Raw genomic sequence first — 21,128 nt, 5'->3', positions numbered from 1 at the left:
CGCTTGATTGGCGAAACCCCTCCTGGCTGGATACAGTACACCCCCCCTCTCCGTCTTTTTCAAAGCACACCAGATATTATCCTGTGCCTAGTGGGGCTCTCTTGTACCAGGAAAAAAAGTGGAGGACCCCGGAGAGAGCCCAAGGGTGTCCATAAAGGTGTCTAATTTGTCAGTTTACTCCTCCATTATTTAAATAGATCTAAGGAGGGAGTGAATGAAGCATTTTCTGCTTCTTCTCCGTCAGAGCAGAGCGAGACCTTTCTCTACGGTAGCCATTTTCAATTACCGGTACGCACCGCACTGCTGTCTCACACTGCAGTGGAGAGGGGCTGTATCAAATAAACAAACGTGTGTACACCAGATAACAACAGGGACTTGCAGATGATATTCAGTTTGTTGTGAAGAACTCAACATTAGTACACTATTTTTTTTTTTTAATGGCGGATTAAAACAAACTTTACAGCAAACTGCTCCTGCCACCTCCCAGCCAGAGATCTGAAATTACCAGTGGGTTGGTGACTGATCCTGGAAACACAAGATGTGTCGTCCCGCAACCCTCTGACCTTTAACCCCAACAATATTTGCCTCTGTTGTTTGCTTTGGTTTACTCTAAGGGAGAGGCTGCTTCAGCTGAGGAGTAGGAGGACTCTGTGAAGGTGGAGGGAGTCCACACGGAGTCTCGGAGATAAGATAAGATAAAACTTTATTGTCAGCCAAGGCGGAATTTTACTTCAGCTCTCCAACCATAAAATAAAACACATTCATGCAATCAGAATATTAACAATTTGTGCATCGAATAAAACACTTTGCATGGCGTATGTTACCATTTGGTTTGGTTAAGAATGGTTATTCCATGACTTCTTATAGATTTCAGACCTCTCCGTCTGAAAACTTTACAACAAAGCAGAGAAACTCCTGTTTATCGCCTGATCCTGAAGACAATAACGTTTTTACCTGCGCCGTTACACGCGTTTGTTTATGGAGCAAAATATCACATGAACTACTGGATGGATTTTAACGAACCTCTCAGAAAGTAATAATTAGGTGCACATGTACAGTTAATTAAGATTTGCAGTCAGTTTCGTTTAAGATGGGTGCCACAGCCAAGTGATCTTACGAAGCAAAAAAGGAATAACGAAATTAGCTACTGTAATTTGGAAGATTTACATCCAAAATTTGGTGGGGTAGTGGCTTATTATCACAAGATATGTCGAGCCATACACATTTGACATCGTTTTTGCCTAAAACTTTGGCGTCAACTGTAGTTTTCAACCTCGTCCGTCTGTTAGCAAAATATCCCACGAACCACTGCACACGTTTTAATAAAATTCCCTGAAAAAAAATCACCGAATGTAAAACAGCTGATTAACTTTTGGAGTTGCCTAAATTCAAGATGGTCACTACAGCTAATCTACATTAGGTAACACAAGAATGGTTATAATTCGTTTCATATTATAAATATTGAGCTAAAACGTGATGTGGTAGTAGCTGATAGTGCTGACTCATCTGTAAACTCAGGCAACATTTCTGCAAGGATTGCTGGGCCTTTATCAATAAGCTCAACATCAGCAGTGATGGCTTTGCAGGGGGCACAAAGACAAGAACACGATCCTCGAAACTCAGGATAAACACTTGACAGGCGCAAATTAACCCAAACACAAACAGTAACACAACACCTGCACAAATAAACCTGCATTTGTTCTGGGCCTGATTCACAAACAGCAGCAAAGCAACGACACACAAGTCAAGACCCACGGCAAACAAAAACCTGAGACGAGTCTTAAATACTACCCACTTTAATCAGTTTGGGAAAACATTTCATTTAACCAGCGTGAAGTTTTAGAAACTCTCGAGTTTAGTGAAATAACTAAAAAGTGTGTTAAGTTCAGTAGAAATGTGAAACCTCCTCAAAGATGGGTGGCACCTGGTAAACATCCTTGAAACAGGTTTCTCTGGAAAAAGGGATCTGCAGGCAAAGTTTGCCAGAGCGTAAGATTCTGCAAACTCTGTTGCCAGCTCAGTATATCATGCCTCTCACACCCTCTATTCTGCCCCCACCAACACCAACCAACACACCCAAGCCCTCCTCATCTCTCCACTCCAAGCTTCCATCCACAGCCAGAGAGAGGAGAGGAGTGGAGATAGGCCCAGTTACTAAAGCTGCCTTTTCAGGCCCTGCTCCCGCTCTGACTATCTGAGATCCACAGCAAGCGGAGGTGTCGCTTTTCTGCTGGCATTTCGGACAGTATCTACTTACAGACGAGAGGAGAAGAGAAAAGAAAAACAGAAGGGGTATTATCAAGGAGGGATGAGAGCAGCAAAGGCATTTTGTCTTTTTATTCCCCTCCTAAGCCCTGGGCTTTGCTCCCAATCCGATTGGTCGATACGGCCAAGGATGTAAATGAAATGCAAAGAGGAATAAGGCTGGCTTCCCATCTCCAGTGTGTACCCCCCCCCCCCCCCCTTTTCCTGTCTCACTCTGCACTGTTTACAATGTTGTGTTGCTCCTCACCCCCCCCCACCCCCACCCCCACCACCACCACCATTCACAGACTTGCTGCTGTCCCTATTTCCATCACCCCCTCTCCCCCCCTACTTGCTGCATCCCTACTCACTCCCAGGCTCGGGCTGGCAGCTCTTATCTCTTCAGACACCCCACATTCCAGCGCTGCCGTGGCTCCCTGCCTGCATCCCCTGGTCACGGCGATTCCACGGGTTCCCACAATCCTTTGCAGCTTGCTGATTTAGGGTGGGCAACTGACTCTCAGAAACAGGGGGTGGGGGTGGGGGGGGGGGCATGGAGAGTCAGGGTGAGAGGAGATGCAAGGAAGAGAAGGTAAACATCAAAAACCAAACTAGACTCCCATGAATGCTGAATGAGTTTGCTGAAATTTGCTGAAAAAGCTGAAACTGACTTGTTTCAGGCTGAAAGAAGCAAAAGACAAGCTAAAAGCTAAAATGAGCAAGGCTAAATGTGGCAAAAGCCCAGCTAAGACAAAATGAGCAAAAATGTTACCTAAAAGTAGCTAAAGGTAAGCTAAAAGTATTGCAAACGGGTCACTAAAAACAAACAGTAGAAAAAGGCTAGCTAAAATAACAAAAACACTAGCTGAAAGGAGCAAACAAAAACTACGAGCTAACTAGCTTGTTAAATGAACAAAATAGTAGCTAGAAGTTAAATGTAAAAAGACACTAGCTAAAAGCAGCTAAACATGAGGTAAAAGTAACCAAACTCTAGCTATATGTAGCAAAAATCTGGTTATAAGTATAAAAAGACTAGCTAAAGGAGCAAAGGGGAAGCTAAAAACAAAAAGTAGAAAAAGGCTAGCTAAAAGTCCCCAAAACAAAAAGCTAACTATTAAAAGGCTTGCTAAAATGTACAAAATAGTAGCTAGAAGTTAAATGTAGTAAGACACTAGCTAAAAGCAACTAAAAGTAACCAGACTCTAGCTATACATAGCAAAAGTCTGGTTATAAGTATCAAATGGCAAGCTGAAAGCTAAAACTAGCCTAAGAAGACAACGTATAAATCAGTTGAAGCAGAATTCAAAGAGATCATAATGTATTTCTATGTGCAAAAATATTTGTATACAAAGTTGTTTTAAAAAGTATAAAGTTACAAAAACAGCAGCACTTATCTCCCGAACGCGCCGAACGTTTTCATACACAGCTAAAACAGCACAAAATATGCAGAAGCATTTAGCTAGCAAAAATATCACAAAAAGTAAAAACGCAGGAAAACAAGTGTAAATGCTGAATCAGCATTTACACCAAAATACCAGGAAAGAAACAAAACATTAAAGAACTTCATCCTGATCTAAAATGGATATTTAGACCAACACAAGGACAAAAACATATAAAAACAACTCTTTATTTAAATAGTTGGTTCTGCAGCGAGCAGAGACAACAAACCATCTGTGTAACAGCAGGTCATACCTCATCGTCCAATCAGCTGACAGGCAGGGCAGATTAAATTCAGAAAAATAAATAAATAAACACCCTCTGGTTGTTGCAGCTAAAAGAGCAGACTTCTTCAGCTGTGTTGTATGATATGTTGATCTTCAAATATCAAACTTTATGGATCATTAACACAAAAAGTGGTGCTGGATTCTGAGAAACATTACGTATTTTCTACTCTTTCTGCCAATGGCCTCAGGGTTAAAGGTCATTTTTTCCAGGTTTGAAGCTCAGGCATGTCGTCTACACGTGTCCCTGCACTTTGTATGTTTCTGTAACGATCAAAACATTTCGCTTTTTCATTGTGCTAATCTGTTTATCAAACGTGTTTATGTGCAGCTCGGGCAGAGGAATAAAAATAAAAAAAACAGTCTGGAGTGGAGATTTAAGCGTACGCACACACGAAAATCAACACGTATGCACACAGAAACAGTCCTCTAAAAGGGTCCCTGGCATGGTGACATTTCACATTTCATTTAAATCCATGAGGGATTACAGCCCTCCTGTTAGGAAGGAAGAGAGGGGGAAAAACACTTATCAAATCCATTAGTTTAAACATTTAAAGGACCATCCAAGATAGATTGATGGAGGGATAGAGGGGCGGGTGAGCAAGTCTGTCCTAGATTAAACAGCTGCTCTAATCCCCACTTTCTGCCCCCAATTTGGGTTTCCCTCAATCTCGGCCTTGGCAAACTCATGTGAGAGAGAGAAAAAAAAAGGAGCAGAGACTGAGGCTAAATACTCTACATGTTCAAAGCTTTGAGAGCAGAACGGAATGAAGAAAGAGATGTGAAGATGGATCGATTGAATAGGTGAGTTTAACGAGAGGCGCAGAAAAGCCAACCTCCTTCCTTGTGGTGCTCAGCTGTAAACATTAATCATAATAAATATGGCTCGGTGCTGGTCTGCTGTGCGCTCAGAGATCTGTTTGATAATCAAAGTGTAAGAATTTCTCTCCAGACTGATTTCTGTCGCTGCAGTCAACGTGGCCAGAAACAAACTAACCTTCTGGAACAAAAAGGCACAGTGGCTTAGATCGACTACAAAAAACATTTAAGTCGTCCCTCATTTCTTAATGTGTTGCCTTCAGGTTAACAAGCTATATTTCTAAGAGCTTTCTGAAAATATTTTTCTTTGGATTTTTTTTTTTTGTTCAATAAATCTCTTGTCAATTTTACAGGAAGTGAGTAAACACAGACCTGTATCAAACATAAAAAGCTTCTAACTTAATGGTTTAACTTTTAGTATCAACATTAATTTAACTATCAGCTTAGTAATATAAATGATTAGGCCTGTCACGATAACAAATTTTGCTGGGCGATTAATCGTCTCAGAAATTATTGCGATAAACAATAATACTGTTTGAAATTTGACAATAAATGGTAATTATTGTCAAATTTAAGCAAAAATGTTTAATTTGTTTTGAGTGTAGTAGCTTTTTTTGACCACCAGATGGCAGTATAAGACTCTTTGAACCGAAGGATGGATAGTGAGGGAGCGAGCAGCGTGTCTCTTTAAGAAAAATGGGAGGGAGGCCCCCATGACGTGACATGGGTTGTCTCTCCTTCCTGTTTTTTGGTTCTGAAAATGGCGGACGCTCAGCGTGGTTTGAGCTCTTTAGCATAACATTTTTCACACAAAGCTTTAAAAATTATTATTTTTTTTAAAATCAGTAAACAAGTTCTCAGCTTCTTTTTGCAGAGAAAAACAACTTTTTAGACGAAGGCACGGGTTTCAACCATGAATTTTGGAGCTTCGACAAGACGGAGGTTTTTTCCCCGAGATCAGCCTGTTAGCTTAGCTTCTCAAGTTAGCTGCTTTAAACCATCCAAAAACACGATTTTGGATGGTTAAAATGGATTTTAAAGAGAAAGGGAGGTCAGTGAAGAGCAGAGTAAGAGACTTGTCATCCAGTGTCTTCAGTAGAAAGAGAGACACAAATAAAACCGATAAATGAAAATGAGGTCAATAATTTTCATTTACCATGCGATTAATTGATTTATTGTTTATCGCGACAGGCCTATATATGAATAAAATAGTATTTTTGGGTGCTTTATGAGGAGCAGCTTGTTGCAAAACACACAGTCTGTTTAATTACACCTGCAAAAAATGTAGAATACAAGTTTGAGTTTTTAGCGAGCCGTTACATAATATCAAAAATTATATATATTTTTTAAATTATCTGAATAAACCCAGATTTGTCTCATTCTGCTGTAATCTTCTGCTGAAGATGCCTGTTTTAAAACTCACCACTTGCCTAATTGTTCACATTTTTATGGAACATGCTTCCAAACGGAGCATTTTTGTAGCAAACAACTTTTTAGGAATCACCTTGTTGGTGCAAAAACACAATTATCTGCCTGTCTAACAGGCTTAGCAGACAAAAGAAAGGGGAATTATATGAAAATGACAGAGTACTGGACGGTTAATTAGGGAAAAATGAGCCAATGTTAATTAAAGAAACAATTAGGACATTCAAAAATCCCTCAGATGACTTAAAAATACAACACAAACCCATTCTGACTCCTTAGAAGCAAAATAAAACAAATGAAGGGTGGCTAAAGATTTTTTGTTCAGTATTCTGAATCAATCTTCCAGGACCCTATCCTGAAGTTCATGTCCAGCTCTGATGGAGTCTGTCTCTCTCCTTGCGCAGGTGAGTAATGGCCGATCGGATGGCCGGTGCCTGGGGGTCAGTGGGGTCCTTCTCTATGTAGAGACTGAAGTGCTGAATGCTGCAGGTCAGCAGGACGTCCGCGCTGTAACCCTGGTGACCCGAGCGGAGCAGCCGCTCACAGGCCAGAGCCAGGTTCTTGTCCCAGTTCGGAGGATAGTGTGAGTGGGCCCTCACGATGTCTGCATACAGCTGCCGAGCAAACGCACAGACAAGTTACAAAACTTACAACCATACGTGCGTACAGAGCTGTGAAAAAGTGCTGTTGGTGCTTTATTGTCGCATTTAAATGTTTCAGATCAAGCTAACAAACGGTAAAATCAGACAAAGATAACGTGAGGACATTTTCAAACGATGATTTCATTTATTGCAGGAAATAAAGATGGGTCTTATATGAAAGATGCACTCACTTGTTAAATTGTAAATTAACAGTGCTTTTTTTTGTGTGTGTGAAAGACTGGGTCAGTCCAGCCACAGTCGGTGGCTCTGGCTGAGTGGTTAGAGCAGTCGTCCTCCAATGCAAGAGTTGGGGGTTCGATTCCATCAGCAGTCACATGCCGAAGTGTCCCTGGGCAAGACACATTGCCTCCAATGTGTGTCCCATCGGTGTATGAATGTGATGAAGCACTGATTATTCTGTGTAGAGATCTAGTAGAGTGCTGTATGAATGGGTAAAAGAGGACACAGACTGTAAAGCGCTTTGAGTATCTTGATAAGATAGAAAGGTGTTATATAAGTAAAGTCCATGTACAGTCAGGCCTAATTTTTGCCAGACCTGTAGAATTAAAAAAAAAAAAAATCACTTGGATGGACTCGTTTTTCACAAAAGGACAAATCATGGAACAGTGGTGAACCTTCTCCAGAGAGGTCAGCTGTCCAAAATGACTCCAAAAGAGCATCGGCAACTCATCCAAGAGGGTCCAAAAGTACCCAGATCATTTAATCTGCAGGCTTCACGTGCCTCCATTCGTGATTCATCCATAAGAACGAGACAAAGGACAAAAATGGCATCATGGGAGAAAACCACAGCTGAGAAAAAAACCACCAAGGTTTGTTTCATATTTGTCCAAAAAAAAAAAATAAAAACATCTAAATGATCCTTGAAGACATTTGAAGACTAAACATTTTGGAAAAAATAAATTCACAGACACGGTGGTAGTAGTGTGATGGTCTGGGGCGATGGACGACTGTCTGAATGACTTGCTGTAACTGATAGAACCATGATTTCTGCTCTCTAGCAGAAAATCCTAAAGGAGAAAGTTCGGCCATCAGTTCGGGACCCTAGGCTCAAGTTCACTTCAGGACAACAATCCTGTGAAAGACTCGTCACCTGTTCTCACAAACGCTTGATTGCAGCTGTTGCCTCCAAGGATGGCACAACCCTCTTAGTTTAGATTGCGTCTTTCACCTTAATAAACGAAATCTTTGTTTAAAACGACTTTTTCTTTTTTGCTCAGGTTATCTTTCTCATTTGTTTGACTTGAAACATGCAGGTGTGACAAAAAAGCCAAAACTGAAAGAAAATCTGCGAGGAGGTGAACAGCTGTGTCTGCTTTATAATGGAGCATGATTTGGGTTGTTTAGGGAAGACTTACGGTGTAGGACAGCTCATAGAGGCGAGCTCTCCCCTCCGCCTGCATCTTGTCTGCCAGGTCAAACAGAAAGAAAGCCGTCTTCATCCTGCAACAAAAAGCACGCGGGGCTAAGTGCTGGATGGATGAGCCGTGCAGATCCACACTCTCAGACGCACCACTCCCAGGGAGTGATTTATGTAGATGCCGCCACCAAACAGAATGTACATGTAGATGCTCTGCCACACAAGACTGGTTTATGGAGATGCTGCAGCAGGGCAGTGTGCGTCGTGACGCAGCGTTTAGATTTTTTTTGCACGCCAGCCGTGAAAGAAATCTCGGGTAAAAACGCTTACCTGGCTTGCCACATCTCCTCGTTAGCCACACGCTCCCAAGATGCAGGATGGAAACTGTTCAAGCAAGAAAAACACTTTTTTTTTTTAAATACTAAAGCAGCTTCAGGCTAACTCTAAATGATTATTTTCATGAATATCCACTGAAATCTTAAAGTTTTATTACACCAAAATGTGATATACGCGGCATAAACATTAAATGACGGCGCAACAATAGCAGCCGGCACATTAGACATGGAATTAAACCACATCTGCACATTTTCCCCACTTTGCTGACTCCAAACACTTGACCTCTTCTTCAAAAGAATATTTTAGCAAGGTTTCCCCGGCTAAATATTTGGCTCGTGGGCATCGGCGGACACGCTTGTCGTAAAGGGTGCGGGAAATAATGTCACAGTATTCAGCCGTGGATATCTGAGTGAAAGAAGGGCTGCTGGCGGTGGCAACAGAATGCAGAGTTTAACTAATTCCAGTTTTGACACAGTTATTGACAAAAAAACGCAATAAGAAACTCATTATTTTTCATCTTCAGTCTCGTTTCAAATGGCCGAGGGCCTGCTGTGGTTGAACTCACAAAGAGGTGGATCGCTGAGGAGTATATCCTTACAGAGACCACAGAGGGAAGGGAAGTTAGTTTCGGGGTCGATCCGAACCAAAATGGCTGCCACAGCCTTAGTCAACACAAACGTTGCTACGACGACTCAGCAGGTTTTACGGATATTGAGCTGCGGCTTGCTGCGGTAGTAGCCGAGAGTCATTTGCAACACATACTGCGAGCACTTCACAATATCGAGATTGCACATAATTATGTCAAGACCGAGCAGATATTAGTTTAAAACTTTGTCAAGAAAGGCGGCAGATAATTCCTTTAAAGAATTACACCTTGCTTATTTTAATCCCATAAAAAAAAAATAATAATCTAGCAACTATAATTTGAAAGTGGTTTAAAATCTGAACAAAATAACCCATCGATAGTAAATGTGACGTAACATTTCTGACTTCTGCACCTGCTGTGCGGCTCGCTCCAGTTGTAGATGTTTCGAGTGCGTTGAACCCACTCTTCAGGGTGAAACTGCTTCTTAACAGGAACCAGGTAGTCGCACACGCCGAAGGGCCAACGAGAGAAACTACGCTCCCAGCTTGGGTCTCCATCAGGCAGCCCAATGCAGGCAAACACATCCTTTCTGCAGAAACAAAGGGTTAACGGTGACAAACATGTAAACGAACATCCCACACCTTGAGTGGTAGTCCCACAGGTCAGTGTGGCCCCACAGAGGGAGAACCATGTTGGCCTGGCAAACACTGCCCCCTGGTGGGCTTGGCATTAATCAAATATCCAGTTTGTGGGTCCCAGCTCCTCCAGGGGGAGCAGCCAGGAGTCCACCAGAGTCTGTTCAACCAAATCAAGTAGATTATTATTATTAAGAGTTCATCAAACTCTTTTGTGGCCTCACCAGTTCTGTGGGCTTATCTCCTCCCTGCACTCACCGCCGTGTGGACTGTCCCACATTAGATCACCCACTTGTTCATTCATCCCAGTTCAATCCACTCCATTTAACTTTTTTCTTTGTAATTTATTCTGTTCAGACCCATCCCTTTATTACGTGTTCTCAGACACTCACTGTGTGTTGTGAGACAGAAATTGCTCGAGATTGAAGGTTTTCTTGTCCTCAGAGTGGACCACGTCCCACTGGAGACCAGGAAAGTGGACCCCGGGGAGGTGCTGAGCCAGCTTTGACACATACCAAGAATATGTCATCATCTAGTCAGGAAAAAGAAAAAAAACAATAACTGTTTATTTTTGTTTGGTTAATAAATATGATTTTTTTTTTTTTTTTTTTTTACTTTTTGTGTGCATTTAAAGCTTCTTGAAGAATTTGGTTCTAACTGTGAAAAAAAAAAACTATATAAGTGGTGAAAAATACATATATAATTGAAGGAATGCCTGTCACCCGCCACCTTTCATAACAGCGTTTTAAACTAAAATCATCCTAGAATTGAAGATATTGAAAATAATGTTATCCACAATCTAATGTAATAAAGTAGTCCCTCCCTACTTCGTGGTTAGTTTTTTGCGGTTTTACAAAATAAGATTGGACATGACACGCAACTGAAGAGCCGCACGATCAGCATGGATTTTTTTTATTTAAAATTAATTATTTTAAATGATTTAGCACCTGCTGCACCTGTGTGCAGCCCACACTGCAGGAGAAACGTCCTCCTGCAGCTCCTCCTCCCTCCTCTCTCGATCTCCTTCTGCAGCGAAGAAGTGGGCGTGGCCAGGAGTGCAGAGCTGAAATCATGACATTCTCTTAGCATTTAGAGTTTAGAAACATTGTTTAGAATATTGCAAGAGTGTGGGAAGAGTTTAAAACACCTTATATATATAAATAAACTACTACTTACTACTTGTACTACTATTCCTACCTTGCATTTTTCACTTATTGCGTGTCTTCAGGGTACGGATCCATGATAAACGAGGGACTACTTTATTACAAAACGTCACAGAGTATGTGCTGTGAATGACTCTCGGCTACTACTACCACAAAACCTAGTGTAACATCTATAAAAGTGGCTACTTTGTAACCAGTTTTGTGTTGGACATTGTTGAAAGCGGCCATCTTGAATTGGACTGACTCCAAAAGTTAAATTGGTTGTAAATGTACGTCCAGTGATCACTTCAAGAAAGTTTCATTAAAATCTGTGCAGTGGTTCATGAGATATTTTGCTAACAGACACACACACAGGCACATGCACACACACGCACACACAAACTTGATTTCTTGGTTTATAATAAAGTATTTATTGAAAGAAAACTATAGAGACAGTAATATGGAGACAATAAAAATGGCTCTGACCTCCTGGTCGACCAGGCAGACATCCGCCCTCATGCCCTGGCAGTAATGTAAGTAACGAAGAGAGTTTCCTGGCAGGTCTCCTCTGGTCAGGATGAGGGAGTCTTTTGGGACGGAGGCCAGGAGCTCCCCGCCGAACCTCTCCACCACGCTGTTCCTGCTCTGATCGCACTCCCTGAAACATCGTGCGATCACGCTGCAGAACGTCATTGTTTTCTAAAACAGCTGCGTGCGTCGTCACCCCTGCGTGGAGCTCTGCGGGTGAAGTCTACAGCCGCCAGCGCCCCCGCCCCATTCCCTCCCCACTGCATCTCCGGCTGCCAATCTAATCACGGGGCGACAGGTGCGATTGGTCTGACAGCGCGCTCGTCCTTTGATCAAAGGCGCTCGGCGATGGCTGCCTGGCGCTCCCCGGCGCTGTAATCTGCCTTCTCGGACAGACTGAGCTCTGCGAGAGGAATCTATGTGCTAACCGTGCCGCCATTTAGCCCGAGCGGAGAAAAACCTGACGTGTGGAGTTCGGAGTGAAGTGCAGGAGAAACAAATCAGGTTGACTCAGGGAAAATAAACTCGTGGAGGGTTTTAGATAGAACCGGAAAAAAAAGGAGGGAGTTTTCATTTTTAGTCAACTTTAAAACGCAGAATAAAACTTCATTTAGTGTTTGATGTAAAGTTTGCAGCAGAGGTCCAGTAAAACTCAGATAAACAGCCTGCCACAAAAAAAACACCATTACTGCCTGGGATGACTAATAGCCCGTGGAGGAGAGACACAATGCAGCTACATTAATTATGTCCACTGTGATCAAAATCTTTGCTGTTGTAAAATGAGTTCTGTAATTGTCTGCAAATGTGAGCGTTACAAAGATGAATTTAAGTCTCGGCCCTAACAAAATAAGAGCATTTAAATACAAATGTACAAGAATGGAAATAGACATAATGAGAAGTGTTGAACGCTGACTCTGCTTTACTGTAATGCTCTGCTGATTTACTTGCAATGCAGATGAACGTGTTAAATCTTAAAAACTTCCAAGTCAGCGTTTTAATTTCCCAGACACGGCTTAATTTGATCCACTGCTACTTTAGACTCAGTGAAAACAGAATACAGTAGAAATAAACTGCTCGCTTATTACAAAACATCGTTACACTGTTTGTTGTCGCAAACACTTAACACCAAGCTGTTTTTATTACAACTTGGCGTATTGCTCACCTGTGATTGGTGCGCACCATATGTGCCAGCAGACCTAAAGTGAAGACCCAGCTGATGGTCTTCCACAGACCCCCACGTCCCAGCTTCCTGCCCAGCTCGGTGTGGGTGTGACTCAAGCCGAGGCCAGCCAGCACACACACCGCTGCGTCGCTCTGCAACCAGAAACGCTCAACCTGCACAAAGTACATACTGTATCACTGATATAGTTCTATTTAAGAAGACGTGGACATATTTGAATTTGCAGACAGAAACTAAAGGTTTAACTTTCCTTGAAGGAATGCATTTTGCCTGCAGCCTATAAAATGAAGTGAACGTTTGCCGTTTTTGTGTTTCTCAAGGTCAACTAACTGTGGAGGTCATCTTGAATTGGGTCGACTCCAAAGGTTTTGGATGTGCACTCAACGATCATTTCCGAAAAGTTTAATTAAAACACATCCAATGGATCGTAGGATATTATGCTAACAGATAAACAGGGCTGACGCCAACAGTTAATGCTAAAGTTTGAAGCAAATACATACAACAATGAGTAGTACTCAAGAGCACGTGTTCTAAACAAGTTTGAGCTACAAACACACCAAATATTAGCACAATAGCTGTATAAATGGCTTGAGCTGTTTTGTGATGTGTAGAATCAGTTGGCTGTGGCAGCCATCTTGAATTGAACTGAGTTCATAAGTTTTTTTCCTGAAAATCTCATTGAAATCCATGCAGGAAATCATGAGATGCTTTTCTAACAGACAGAGTTGGCTCTAAATAGTTAATGGCCAATTTTTGTACAAAGATCTCACAGAATATGTGTTTAGGATCAGTCTCTGGTATTACCACGGCTTAATATCTATAAAATTGACATAGAGTTATAGAGATATTTTTATAACAGACAGAGACAAAAACATTACCGTCCGCTTTTGCCTTTTGTTGGCAGGCGTTAACTATGGGTGGTGATGCTGAAGCGTGGGGTAAGTGTTGTTACTCACCACTCCAAGCAGTAAAGGTCTGCTAATGTCCAGGTTGGCTCTCCAAGCGAAAAACAGAGAATAGAGCAGCAGCATGGCAGTCAACATGCGGGACACTGAGCTGCACGTCCTGCAAGAACAAAACCACTAATTTAATACCAAACTTATTTCATCTCCATTTACATATATTCAGTGATGAGTTACATCGCCTGTTTAATAGTAGCTGTAAAAATATTAAAGCAGGGCTGCAGAACACTGTGTGCAGCAAAACTAAGAGGTGCATGATTGAGTTTTTAATGCGGACTGAGTCACAATGAGCTGATGCCAACCGTTGAATCACAGACTCATTACAGTAAAGATGTAAAACCTTCTTAAAGACTAAAGAGGAAACAACAAATCATCACATGAACCTGGAGAGGAGCTTCCAAGTTGACAGACTCCATCAGCCGGCCACAAAAAACGATATATTTAGAGCAAGTAGTGCAGGTTTTGGAGAAATATAAGTCTGAATAATAGCATTTACAGTATTTTCTGGCCTGTAAATCGCAACTGTTTGGCGCATAATTTGCATGCCCTGCGACTTACCGAAGTGACTTATTTATGCCCCCCCCCCCCCCCCCATATTTATAAACTAATTTTTTGGCTGAGGTATGATTGTTTTCATTCATTCAGACATTGAAAATATTGAACACTACCATTTTCAGCTGCTAGATGGCACTCAAGTTGTATGGCATGCCGTTGTATCATGTAATAGGTAAAAGTGGCTCTTAATGACACAATCAGCTTGCCATATCCTGCCACCTTCGTCCAGCTCCGGGATCATGCCTGGAGCAACTGTCAAATCAGCTTCATTTTGCTGCGCCGCCCCGGCAAAATGCAGCTAGTTTGACCATTGAAGTGCATTTATTAAGTAAAAGTTCAACTGAGACACACCTTTACTATAATGTCGAGCGAACAAATAATTGTTTTTAAGTGGTTATCTTGTTAAATTTTGAAGAAATGCACAGCGAGTCGTCCCGTCTGCGCGCTCCCTCTTCCGCAAATCGGCTTTTGAAATGCAGCTGATTTAACAGTCAAAGTGCATTTATTAAGGAAAAGTTAAAACGAGACACACCTTTGTTATAATTTCAAGCAAACAAAAAATTGTTTTTAAGTGTTAATCTTGTTAAATTCTTGTTAAAGTCCTCCCATGCACACTTCCGCGGTCGCCATTTGGCAGCCAATCCATTTTTGGCACAACACCGGCCCACATTTCCGGGTGGTCAGCGGTGACGTATAATAGATGCAACTTATACAGCGAAGTGACATATTTATGTTTTTTTCCACTTTATTAGACATTTTTGGACTGATGCGACTTATAGGGCGGTGCGACGTGTACGGCGGAAAATACGGTAATGTGCACACTGCGTGTGAATGTGCATTTGCATGGCTTCCCTTTGGCACTCAGTGGATTGACCTTGCTGTTTTTCATCTGTGTGTGTGCGTTTATTTAAGTGCTCCTCAGGAGAGAGAGGGGAGCTGGTGCCCTGCAGAGCTCTGGGGCAGCACCAGGCTTTATCAGCACCACCCCACAGACCCCATTAAAGCCACTGCTGTAATGAATTCCTGCATCACACTGCTACATACAAACACACACAAACATGTTTGGTGATTTATTTTTAAACCCAAACTAAACATCAAGCCCTCTTGATCTGAATGCGGAGCGTCGTGACAGCTTGACAGCAAGGTGCCTCGGTGTTGTTTTGTGTTTTCTTTTCCTGGGATCAGCGTTTTGTCAGTGGTTTTGTTTGCCGCCTTTCACTTCGGGGAGGATTAGATTTTGGGGTTGAAGTGGCTGCTGAGATGCGCGTGACTGAGTTTTGTGTGCTGGCATCTTACTCATCCTACCTGTCCCGGGAGGAGAGGAGAAGGCCGAGTCCTGCCAGAACCAAAACGGGGGGAGAAAGTTCTTCCAGGCAGTGGTCCAGCTGAGCCCTGCACAAGCACACACACATGTACGCACATCATGTACGACCAACATCAAAGAACTCAATTACCCTTCATGAAGCTGAACTCAAGGACAGCAATTACCAAATGCTCTCCGCCCCCATCAAAACAAACTCCTTGGACTCCTTCTTTCAGTGGGATTGACAGATACGAACGACTGTCATCCACCCCCAGCAGCCCCGGCCTCTCCTCGCTGCGCCTGTCATTCACAAAGCGCTTGCTCAGAGCGGAGAGATAGTTTCCTGCCTCTTCCTTAATACCCATCTCTATTTGACAGCTTATTGAGTCTCTATATCTCCCAATGTACACTAGATGTGTGTGTGTGTGTGTGTCAGCTTCTTGGGCGAGCTTTACGTCTCCAAAGCGACATGCCTGTCATGTTCGCCTCTCTTCTCTATTTTGAAGGTGTGCTTGTCCGTCAAGCAGCAGGGGTGATGGGAAGGGGTGGGTGCCAGGCAGAGGGGGGTCTGGTAGTGCGGGTTCTTAAGATGCGTCCCATCAAAAGATACCAGCAGAGGGATGGAGAGCAATGGAGGGGAATTCTTTGGTGTGTGAGGGGAAAGTGGGTGGCAGAAAGGAAAAACACAATTTTCCCCAGCTCTGTTGCAGTGTCTGTCATCACAGCTTGTCACGCTTAAACACCAGAGCTGAGTGATCAGTTCAAACTGCTGCAGAAACAGAACACAGCGATTTGGACCTCTAAGCAGGTTCTGTTCTTCTCATATTGGGGCGGGGGGGGGGGGGGGGTGGAACAAGAGGAACAAAAGCTGCTGGGAGAGGAGAGAAAAGCAGCTGGAAGCAGAAATGACTCCTGGCTCACCGAGAAGACTGGCGTGTCTGCAGTTAAACGTGTGTAAAGCATCTTGGAAGGCCGCTGGACCTCCAGCTCGAGACCTGAAAAGTGTTCTCACTGCGCCTGGGATCGAACCCTCGGTTTACGCTGCCGCTCCAGTTTACGTCAAAGAACTTAAACTGTGTAAACGAAAGGAAATCAGTCAGGCTAGAGCAGGAAACGGCTGCTTATTGTCTTTAGTTAGAGTCACATAACAGAACACCAAAATAAATAATTATATGTGTATATATACACATCCATCCACCCGTCCATTCATCATCACAGGGGCACAAACAACCATTCACTCTCTCTCTCACACCTAGGGACAATTTAAAGTTACCAATCAGCCTAACATGCATGTTTTTAGTCTGTGGGAGGAAACTGGAGTACCAGAGGAAACCCACACATGCACGGAGAGAACATGCAAACTCCACCCAGAAAGGCCCCGGGCTGGGATTTGATCCACTGACCTCACTGAGAGGTAACACTTCAACCAACTGAACCACCTAAATAAATAAATGAATGAATGAATATTTGACTGGTAAGTGAAAAGCTCTGGCCTGACATTGTTAGTTCAGTAAAAACATTTAATTTAAAGTCAGTACTTTGTATCTTTGTTTCAGTATTTTAATACCATTATCATCATAATGGTGGAGGAGTGGTGGCACAGAGGTTAGAGAAGGTGGGCCTGTGATCGGAGGATCGCCGGTTCAACTCCCCGTACCAACAACATCAAAATGTGGGTGGTTAAAGTGAAGCACCCACACCTGCCTCCACCCTCATTTGCCTCACTCTGGGCCCTTGAGCAAGGCATTTAACCTCCACCATCTGCTCCTTCAGGCGCCCTAGATAGCAGCTCCCTGCTCCACACGGAGGGCTGTGGTAGCTCGGTGGTCTGTGGTTGTGTCAGGAAGGACGTCCGACATAAAAATATTTGTCAAATCTTCGTGAGACTTAGTTCACTGTGGCGACCCCTGAAGAAGGGAGCAGCCGAAAGAAAAAGAAGAAGAAGAAGAAGAAAAAAATCATCATAAGATAAGAATTTTATTGATCCCGCAGGAAATTGATAATTATAAACTGTTGTTCATTGGATGACACATTTTTATATTAAATCAGAATTACTGGTATGACTAAACTGTAGGATAATAATAATAATAATAATTAATTTTATGTTTCCAGTTGCATATCTGTCTTTTTTTAATTTCTCTTAAAGAAACAAAGATGTTTTTATTTAGTGAAACAGAAGCAACTACCTAACTAGATTGATAATATTTGACTTCAGAACTTCTGGGAACGACGGCAGCATCTAATGGTTTCCTGTAGCGATTAAATAAACTTCTTGGAAGTTCCTGTTGGTGGATTCTGACTTCAAATCTGCCAAAATACCTTCTGTAATAAAACATTTATTTTTTCTTGAATAGGATTCAGGCTAAAATTCATTAGTGGACAGTTTGTATATCTGCCAATCCTGACCAGTCAAACTTGTCATATCTCAGACTTGTTGAGTAAAGTATGCAGAAAAGGGGCTTTGTTTATATCGAGTGTGGACCCTCATTTTAGGAATACATATCAGTTTATGTAAACAAGTTTCCTGTTGCTTGTAAATTACTTTAAAATAGTTCATAAATCTGTGAAAATAAACAACCAAATGAGATTTACAGGAAGTACAAGCTTAGAAACCACTCAGCTGTAATTAGTATCTTAAATGTGAACAATGTTTTTTTTTTTAAATAAACTCACTGTAACATTCTGCTCAGGGTCACAGATGTATCCGTCTTTGCCTGCAAAACATAAAAAGTACAATTTTAAAAATGTTGGTAAGTTTATCTAAATAACACATAAAGGTAAACAATGTGTAAACAAAAATATGCCGAGGCAGCATGCACGTACCAGACTGAACGTGCCGTACTCGGCCCTCAGCAGGTGGGCCAGCAGACCTGACAGGGTGGTCTGGTCCCCCCAGCTCCAGCGGGCGGTGTTGAGGTAGGATGAGACGGGAAGGTAAACGTACGGCAGAAAACCAGCCAGAAAACACAAACCCAGAGACACAAGATCACGAAACGAGAGCTCCTGTTTAAAATCCACAGCAAAGACACTCTGGGTTATTCTGCTCTCAGACTCTTTGATGAATGCTCCCAGATTAAATGCTTACCTTTAGAGCAGAAAGCTGATACAGGACCCAGGGAATGATGACCAGCACATACAGAACCAGGGTGTGCTGGTTACAGAGCCCCAAGCCGCAGCACAACGCCCCCCAGTGAGCAATCTGAAGGTGGCAGTACAACACGGTGAGCCGAACACCTGAGGAGGACGGGCATGGCGTGAAGACGTGTCGTTACCTTCCTCCTGCGCGTGGAGCTTTCAGCGCAGTGAAAACTGGAGGTCAGGGAGAAGAGAAGGCCAACGAACAGGTTGTTGAGGGTGAAGACCTCCGCCACCATTGACCACTGCCAGCTGAGCCGGGAAAAAGCAAACAGCCCTGCAGCCAAGACAGCACCCGGTCCAGGACCGGTTAACCTGAAAAACAAAAAGATAAAGGGCTGATTATTATTACTATTATTATTAATTGTGTGAATGCTTATTAAACATTCACACTATTGTTTTCCTGTTTATATTTATTATTTCTACTTTATCTATTCCGTACATTTTTTGGCATATTTCTCGTTCCACAATTTTTGTGCTATTTCAACTAATCCTAGACCAAAACGTTCAGCTCTTTCAGGACAATCCTATGACATTTGGTATTGGTGCAACTTTAGCTTTTTGAAATATTTACCCTTTTCTGCCATTTTTCCCTAATAAAAAATGAATTGAGCTCATTTTCCATACTTTAAAATCTTTAGATATGTTTACAACCTTTTACTGCTCTTCTCACATTTTGTTCAGGTTCAGCTTCTTTCAGCTTCCTTCTGCAAATTTTAACTATTTTCAGCTACTTTTAGCTGTTTTTCTGCTGTTTTGTGCTCCTTTCAGCTTCCTTCTGCAAATTTTAACTATTTTCAGCTACTTTTAGCTGTTTTGTGCTCTTTTCGGATTTTTTTGCTAACTAGAACATGTTTGTGCCTCTTCTAACCTCTTTCTGCTAATTTCAGCTTTTTATGCTCCTTTCTGTAAGTTTCTGCTATTTCAGCTAGTATTTACCTGTTTTAATGCTAATTTTAGCTTTTTTAGCCAATTCCACATTTTGTGCACCCATTTCAACTTTTTTCAGCTTAATTCAGCAAAAATGTGCTCTCTCCACTTTCTTCTGGTAATTTAAGCTTCTTTCTGTCTTTTTAGCTACTATTCAGCTGTTGTTGGCAAATTTCTGCTTTTTTCAGATACTTTCACTTTTTTGTGCACATTTCTGCTTCTTTCAGGCTAATTGGACACAATTGTGCTCTCTCCACTTCCTACTTATAATTTAAGCTTCTTTCTGCCGTTTCAGCTACTTTTCCTCGCTAATTTCAGCTTTTTTTTAGTTAATTTACTCATTTTTGTGCTCATTTCTGCTTCTTTAAACCAAATTCAGCAAACCTGCGTTCTTTCTACTTTCTTCTGCTAACTTATGTTTGTTCTTACGTTTCAGCTACATTTCAGGATGTTTTGAGCTAATTTCAGTTGTTTTTCAACAAGTTCTTCAGCAATAAGCATTCACACTGAATTTTCACAGGAAATGCTATTTCTCTAGTTTGTTTTTATATCTATGCCTTAAAGTTCTAGCATCTAACATTCAAAATATCAATAAAGAAGCATAAACATTTTTTAATCAATGACAGGTTTGTATTGAAGATTTCAAAGCAAAATGAAATATTAATATTAATGAATTTATGACAAGTTATAAATAATCTACAACTGATTAACTTTTGGAGTCAATCCAATACAAGATGGCTGTTACCGCCAATCAACATTAGCCATCACAAAAATGGCTATAGCTCAGCCAGTTTGAATGATAATGACAAGAGTCGGTGTGGTAGTAGCTGAGAGTCAGTCACAACACATACTCTGAGGAGGAGATTAAACGTAACGTTGTTTTTTTAAGGTCTGACATCAGATGTTCTCGTTATAAAACTGAGATGAAAGGCAACGGGTGACTTGCATTCCTTCGAAGAATATTAGGTCTTAAATTTTAGAATAATTTGCCGTACTCTTCAGGAGGTCACCAACTCTTTTTGCTCAAAGTCATCTTCAAAAGCGAAAGCTCACCTGAGGAGAAGACAAGCATGTTTTGAGTTTTATCTTTTAAGACAAATCCAATTTTTGCAATTTAGTAATAAAACTACTGAAAATAATTCACACTTAAATAAATAGATTGGATATTCTAAGACTTCCTGGTCCATTTCTACATGTTATAAAGCTTCATTTGCTTTTTGCAATTTTTTTTATTTGCGCCACAATGATAAAAGAAATTCAAAACAACCCAGTCAGCATCACATAATATTTAATATATATATATTTAAGCCCAAAAAAAATGCAGCTACTTCCCTTGGAATAATTTGGGAACCCATTATAATCTTCATTCTGCCCAAGTTTCCTTCTTGGACAAGACGTTGCAAAACACTCTCAGTGATTTGGGGTAATTCACATATCATGAGAGCTCGGTGCTACCACCGAGGCAGAGATAGCACTTTATCCTCAGCGTCTTAAATATAATGTGTGCACAAAAGTTTTTTTTTTTTTCCCCTCCCCTCCTTTCCTGTACTGTTTCCATCTCCTTTGCGGTAATTGAAGCAAACTTGGGGATAATCTGTCATACGCTAA

General features: G+C 41.7%; 1 protein-coding gene across 1 annotated transcript in view; it reads right to left on the bottom strand.

The window, feature by feature from the left end:
* Positions 1-6,571: 6,571 nt before the first annotated feature.
* tmem260 (transmembrane protein 260) overlaps positions 6,572-21,128 on the bottom strand; it is a 37,788-nt gene continuing 23,231 nt past the window's right edge. The window contains exons 4-16 of the mRNA XM_037695355.1: positions 18,728-18,905; positions 18,541-18,654; positions 18,279-18,458; positions 18,129-18,169; positions 15,458-15,544; positions 13,592-13,700; positions 12,618-12,790; positions 11,414-11,585; positions 10,178-10,317; positions 9,563-9,739; positions 8,559-8,612; positions 8,227-8,311; positions 6,572-6,823 (exon numbers count right to left, since the gene is read on the bottom strand). Of these exons, the coding sequence (XP_037551283.1) occupies positions 6,572-6,823; positions 8,227-8,311; positions 8,559-8,612; positions 9,563-9,739; positions 10,178-10,317; positions 11,414-11,585; positions 12,618-12,790; positions 13,592-13,700; positions 15,458-15,544; positions 18,129-18,169; positions 18,279-18,458; positions 18,541-18,654; positions 18,728-18,905 (1,762 nt within the window). The remainder of the gene's footprint in view (positions 6,824-8,226; positions 8,312-8,558; positions 8,613-9,562; positions 9,740-10,177; positions 10,318-11,413; positions 11,586-12,617; positions 12,791-13,591; positions 13,701-15,457; positions 15,545-18,128; positions 18,170-18,278; positions 18,459-18,540; positions 18,655-18,727; positions 18,906-21,128) is intronic.

This window comes from Nematolebias whitei, chromosome 21 (genome assembly GCF_014905685.2).
Source record: "Nematolebias whitei isolate Nwh7 chromosome 21, NemWhi1, whole genome shotgun sequence".
In the NCBI taxonomy this organism is placed as follows: domain Eukaryota; kingdom Metazoa; phylum Chordata; class Actinopteri; order Cyprinodontiformes; family Rivulidae; genus Nematolebias; species Nematolebias whitei.
This window is presented reverse-complemented; position numbering and strand designations above follow the sequence as displayed.